General features: G+C 46.6%; 1 protein-coding gene across 1 annotated transcript; it reads left to right on the top strand.

The window, feature by feature from the left end:
- Positions 1-3,140: 3,140 nt before the first annotated feature.
- Positions 3,141-6,622, top strand: LOC112818978 (keratin, type I cuticular Ha1-like; the record flags this gene model as incomplete). Its single annotated transcript, XM_025866041.2, has 4 exons — positions 3,141-3,488; positions 4,609-4,691; positions 5,211-5,367; positions 6,587-6,622. Coding segments are annotated over exons 1-4 (624 nt in total), but the record flags the coding sequence as incomplete, so codon positions are not given.
- Positions 6,623-6,625: the final 3 nt, after the last annotated feature.

Here is a 6,625-nt window from a genome sequence, read left to right as displayed (position 1 = left end):
GGCAACTTGTTGGTCAATGTATCTAAGAACCTCTCCATGGTTCTGATCTTACAGGGCCCCTTTGCCACACTTGACACTTTTGACCTTTACCTCCCCTTTGAAGCTTTCTTCCCTGGCCTTCTCTGATGCCATGAGCTGGCTGTCTTTATTTTCTCTCCCCATTTCTCCATTTCTCTCTGAATCTTTTTCCTTCTCTACTCTCTGGTTGGGGGAATTCCCCAAAGTTTGGTCCTTAGGCCTTATTGCTCTTCTCCATGTACATTCTCCCTTGACTCATTTCTCCAATTCTCACATCTGCATTAGGATCATACCTTTCCTTATTATTGCTGTCAAGACATCTAGGCTTGCTACTCCAAGGACCTGATGAACATTTTCCTATATAGATTCCACCATTCCTTCAAATGTAGCTGATCAAGAATGAAACTAGATCACTCCTCTCTCTTTGGAACCTTCAATGGCTCCCCATTGACCTTCATATAAAGCCTAAGCTCCTCAAGGAGGTGTACAAAGTCCTTCATGTAAAAGTCCTTCCATGCCTTCAGGGAACTCAAGCAGAAAGAAAGAGAGAGAGAAGCATGAAAGTTGTGATAATGCCATGTTCAAGGTGGGATGAGAGCTCACAGAGGAGGAAGAAATGATCTGTCAGAAAGTTAGGGAAAGACCTAGGTCATTTATATCTAGGCAGCATGAGATGATGGAAAGTTTGCTTTTCCTCCACCTTCATCTGTCACTCCCTGGCTTACACAGTGCTTACTGAACTTTTCTTGGTTTCTCTATTGCTGAACTTTCCAGCCTTACTGAGGTGAATGGTTTAGAGGGGTCCATGGTACTGATGCTCTGAGTCCTTGGAGTGGTTGGCCAAGGCAGCCCAGTCACTTCGCCCCAATAAGCCATAAAGTATTATCATTTCCTATATAAGCTTTTGTGTGAAAAATGGGAAGCATGCCTGAATGCAATGTGTACTTCCTCCAGAAAGCCTTGCTAGACCCCCCACTCAGTCTGGTTAGGTCCCCTGGTGCATGTTCCTATAGCAGCTGGGGCTTTCTCCATCACAGATGTATCCTGCACCTGGTTGGGGTGCATTCTTCACTAGGTTGTAGGTTTGCCTCTCTTACTCACCACTGCATCTCTAGTGCATGGCTCTTTTCCTGGCACATGGGAAGGGCTCGGTTAAATGTCTGTTAAAGGAAATGGTCTAGTTCATCCTTGGTGAGCAAAATAGTCTGTGTTTCTGTGAATAGTAAAGTTTTTCTCCTAAATATTTTGCTTGCCAAATTCTGGTTTTGTTCTTGATTTTCTCCCACATCTCCCCTTTCTAAATGATTCCTCGTTTTTTAAAAAATTGCTTCTTTGACGTGATGTGATGAGCACTGGGTGTTATATGCAACTAATGAATCACTGAACACTACATCAAAAACTATTGATGTCATATAAGTTGGCTAATTGAACTTAATAAAAAAATAAAAAAATGTTCAGCAGGAAAACAAAAACAAAAAAATTGCTTCTTTGAAAATGGTTCTTATGCCATTTCTTCTCTTATACTTCCTCTGCAGACAACTAAACTTGGTCCCTCCTCAATGCTGGCCTGGACTACTGTGATCACCTCCTTGCTGGTCCCTCTGTCTCTAGCCTTACCTTCATTTTGCTAAAACAGATCAATGTTTGCTAAACATTTCCTAAATCTTCTCCCTCCAGGAAAGTCTAAGCTCCTTAGCTTTGCCATAGAGAACTTCTACCATATGACCTTGACTCCCCATACCGCTTTCTTTTCTACCACCTCCCTTAATCCCTCTCCCCTCCTAGTCACCATCCTCACTGGCCAGAACTTGGACTCTCCTGCTCGCTGTGTGTGCGCACCATTCTTCCACCTGCAGGGCCCATGTTCCTCTTCTGTGTCTCAGAAGCCTTGCGCCCCAGCACATATCTATACCTGTGAACTTCCCATCCTGGCAGTGTCCTCTTGTCCCATTACCTCAACCTTACACTTATCACTTACCATCTCCTGCCTTAGATTATTATCCCATGTTCCTTCCTTCATCCACTCAACACACACCACTGTCCACTGAGCACCATGCACTTAGAGCTGAGGATTCAGAGAATTAGACCCTGTTCCTGCCTTCAGGGAACTCAGATACAGAGATAGATGAGCAGAGAAGCTGGGCATTGCCATGCTCAAGGTGAGATGAGAGCTCACAGAGGAGGAAGAAATGATCTGTCTGAAGAAGTTAGGGAAGGAGATGGTTCATTTGTATTTAAGCAGGGTGGGGTGATGGAAAGAAGAACTATATTTTGGAATCCTGGCTTCACAACATATTACTCCCTACTTTCTATGCCTCCATTTGCCCATCAGTAAAATGGGAATAATATGTACCTTGAAGGGTCATGGTGGGGTGTGAATGAGAAAGTAAGAAGTGTCAAGTACAAGGAGGAGCCTGTGCAGTGCTCAACAAGGGTGAGCTCCTTCTGACCACAGCCCTAGTCCCTACCTTCCATTCCATACAATGCCCTGTTCATACTGTTATCCTGGTGCATATCTGTTATTTGATTGATTTACATTATCATGGATATGATGTCTGCCACAACAAAAAACAGGGCCACTGGGAACCAACTATTCTGGAAGGGATTTATTCCTCTTTCTGAGAACCATGGATTTGGCATTTGGCAATTTGACTTAGCAAAAGATACACAGGCAAGAGCTGTGCTTTCCCATCTTAGCAAGAAGAGCCAGGGATTGCCAAGGAGTCAGGGCCATCAAGCCAGGAGGCAAAGCAGCAACAGTGTCCCTGGACCTGCCACACCCCACTAATGAAGGCCAGGGTGTTCATGAGTCCAGCTCTTTGAAGCCACTCCATGAAGCTCTTACTTCATTGATGCACAGCATGGAAGAGGAGTCCTGACTTAGCGAGAAGCCCGAGTAAAGTCTTTTATGAGGGTTGGGACTCTTCTGGGGAAACATAACAAATCAAGGGGGAAGGGCTTTTGACAACCACCAAATGAGTAAGTAAAAGAGGGCTGCCTTCCATGTCCACACCCTCTGTGGAGGGGGTATAAATGCTCCCCAGGGGAAGGAGACCCATAGCTCTGTGGCTTAGAGAACTTGGGCTCTGTGTTCAGCCGGGTGCCTTGCTCCCTCCAGCACCATGCCTTACAACTGCTGTCTGCCCAACCTGAGTTGCCGCTCCACCTGCTCCTCCCGGCCCTGCGTGCCCCCCAGCTGCCACACCTGCACCCTGCCCGGGGCCTGCAACATCCCCGCCAATGTGGGCAACTGTGGCTGGTTCTGCGAGGGCTCCTTCAATGGCAGCGAGAAGGAGACCATGCAGTTCCTGAACGATCGCCTGGCCAGCTACCTGGAGAAGGTGCGCCAGCTGGAGCGGGAGAACGCAGAGCTGGAGAGCCGCATCCGGGAGTGGTGCCAGCAGCAGGTGCCCTTCGTGTGCCCCAGCTACCAGTCCTACTTCCGGACCATCGAGGAGCTCCAGCAAAAGGTGAGGGGGTGGCCACCACGCTGCCTCCAGCAGGAAGTTGTAGGGAGGGAATCTGAGATCTGATTAAGAAACAGAACGTATGAATTCTCAGCTAAAGTCTGGCTTTTCCATTTTTTTCTTGAGTGCCCATTTTATGTGAGGCTCAGGACTGTTAGGCCTGAAGATTTGCATAGTGCTGGTCTAATGTGCTGGTAGTAGCACTTTGCATAAATAAGCTGTAATTAAAAGCCGCCTCCAAATGCTTCCATGCATTGCCAAGCTCCGGATTTATTACCCTAAGGTAAGAGAAAAGGCCTGAGCCCAAGAAGGAAGTTGATGAAGCAGAACCTTTTGTGAAAATTGGGCTATTTTCTCTCTCCCTCATCTGGACTTTTGACTACTCTGACTTCTTGTTGCTGTCTTCTTCTCGGTACCTAATTATCCTGATTATTTTCCTGACCTGGATGCCTCTGGACTTCTCCTGGTGTTCAGTGTCTAGCGAGGGCATAAAATGGTTGGCTAAAATCAGGGAGAGTAGAAACCAGCTAGGAGGAAGTGATGCCAAGCCATCCAGGATGGTGGGGAGGGCATGGCTGCTTCCCTGACCTAGCCCCTCCAATAGCTAGTTACATATTTGTCTTCCCCAATGGACTGGAAGTTTCTTGAGGGCAGGATCTAGCGTTTACTCGTTTTTGTATCTTCAGCTCCTAGAACTATACCAGATTTATGGTAGTTTGGTTTTGTTTTTAGGGAGAGAGAGTGAGCACATGGGAGCCAGGGTGGAGGGAAGCAGAGGGAGGGAGAGAGAGAGAATCTTAAGCTGGCTCTGTGCTCAGTGTGGAGCTATGGCAGGTTTTTAAAAATAAATATTAGTTATTATTATCAGCCTCTTAGTATTACTTATTAGGAAAGGAAAAGATTACTTATCTACTGATGCGTCCTCACACATTTCAGGATTTTTTTTTTCAAATTTAATTTTTTCAAATATTTATTGAGCATCTATGGCACATGGACAGCTTTTAATAATCTTCTATAAGATCCACTGATTTCTCATTCCGTTCCCTCCAGGTAAGTGAATTAGTAGGAATTGCTGTTGGTTAAAAATAACCAAGCTCATTCTAGATTGTTTTGGGTCTTCTAGATCTTGTGCAGCAAGGCAGAGAACGCCAGGCTGGTGGTGCAGATTGACAATGCCAAGCTGGCCTCAGATGACTTCAGGACCAAGTGAGTGGGCAAGCAGGGTATCCTCTCTCTTCTCTCCTCTCTCTTTCCCTTTAGCCTGTCCTCAACACTGACAAACACCGGCAAAGCTTTTCCCTAGAAGTTTTGCCCAGGTTCCACAAAGCCACTGCTCAGCAGAGTGCAGAGATCTCTTCTCCAGATTCAGACCCCCTCTCCTGCTTCTCTGTAAGGTGACATCCCCCAGTCTAGTGTAGAAGTCATGCCTCCCCCATGCTTTACTATGCACAGAATGCAATCAGGTGAATGTGAGAAATGTATTAATTGGAAATCTCACAGTTTATGGACTTTTGTTCCCTAAATCTACTGGCTCCTGATTTATCAAAAAATAATTACCAGTGCATTTTCCTCTAGGAACTACTGCTCGGTGTTAAAAACCTAAATGAAAGAGAAGTCTGTAGAAATCACAAGCCCCAATTTCCTGTTGTGTGACAAACCAAACCACACCAGAGTCAGGACCAGGCCTGTTCCAGTCTGGTGGTCCCTAATGCCCCTGTACCACAGGTATGAGATGGAGCTGGGCTTGCGGCAGCTGGTGGAGTCGGACATCAATGGCCTGCGCCGGATCCTGGATGAGCTGACCCTGTGCAAGGCCGACCTGGAGGCCCAGGTGGAGTCCCTGAAGGAGGAGCTTCTGTGCCTCAAGCAGAACCACGAGCAGGTGAAGTTCCCCAAAGAGCAACAGGCTCGAACTCGCCAAGGCCTGTTTCCAACTGCCATGAGGTGTGGGAGAGTTTCAACTAGCCGAGAGATCTGTCCTCCGAACAAAAAGGGATTTGTAAAGAATGAGCCATCTAAAGCCTGTGATATGAGATTAGGAGGTTTCTGCCAGAGGCAGGAATGAGAGTAAAGGAAGTTGGCAAGCCCAGGAGCGAGGAAAGGCCAGCAACCAGGCAGTGCCCACAGCCTCTTCCACTCCCAGGTCAGAGCACATGGGCTGCAGAGATCTTGTATCCCGATTCCCCATTTAGCAACTGGAGAGGCCAGGACAGCCACCCAGCAGAGAGAGCTCAGCTGTAAACAAAACCAACTCTCCTCCAGAGCTTTCTCTGCTATTCAGTGTGGCCTGGAGGAAATGTTGAGTAAAATGCTGTCACTGCTTGGTCAGTTCATAAAGAAGACGGACATTTTGTGCAAACCTTAAATACCAGAACAGTGTAAAGGTGATAGTTAATATTAATCAAGAGCTTATTGTGTGCCAAACATTGTGCTAAGTGCTTTAGAACTCCAGAGGTAGTTCTCATTTTACAGATAAGAACTTAAGGTTTCTAGAAGCTTCTAGAAGCCATATAGTAAGTGGTAGAGATGGCCCTCAATTTAAGCCTGATATCTACCTAAGCCCAAGTACCAAGCTGTACCGGCTCTGTGAAGAGAGTAGCAGGGAAATGAACAGATACTTCCTTCAGCAAAATCTAGGTTGATAGAACTGACAAATCACCAGTTAGATCTATTCCGTTCCAGACGGCAGATTTTGAAGTAAGCACTCTTAATTTCCTCTTCAGCCAGACTCTAACCTTTTTATTAGCCATGGTTAAGAATCAAACCTAAGAGGCTCTGTGGTGTATGAGCAAAAACACTGAACTGGGTGCTTGGGGCCTACAGCTTACATTGTGGTCTATCACAGCTCAGCCTGGAGGCCGAATCGCTGCTCTAAGTGAGGGGTAGCGCCCCAAATATGGGGGCAGAGAGCGGTCATGGGCGTGAAAGCACTTTGCAAAGTGGGATACACAGGTTAGTCACTGATTATAGAACACAATTATGAGAAGATCTGATGGACCAGAGCTCCTGAAAGCTTAATGATCACAAGCTGACCTGTGTTCTCTTAGAAGAGAGCATCAGAACCCTCTGTGATACTTTCCATCTTCCCCTTCCTCCCTCAGGAAGTCAACACCCTGCGCTGCCAGATTGGAGACCGCCTC

Source organism: Callorhinus ursinus, unplaced genomic scaffold, assembly GCF_003265705.2.
Source record: "Callorhinus ursinus isolate GAN/ISIS: 27379988/994484 unplaced genomic scaffold, GSC_fseal_2.0 scaffold791, whole genome shotgun sequence".
Taxonomy (NCBI): domain Eukaryota; kingdom Metazoa; phylum Chordata; class Mammalia; order Carnivora; family Otariidae; genus Callorhinus; species Callorhinus ursinus.
Note: the sequence above shows the minus strand (reverse complement) of the source record. Positions and strands in the feature narration are given on the sequence as shown.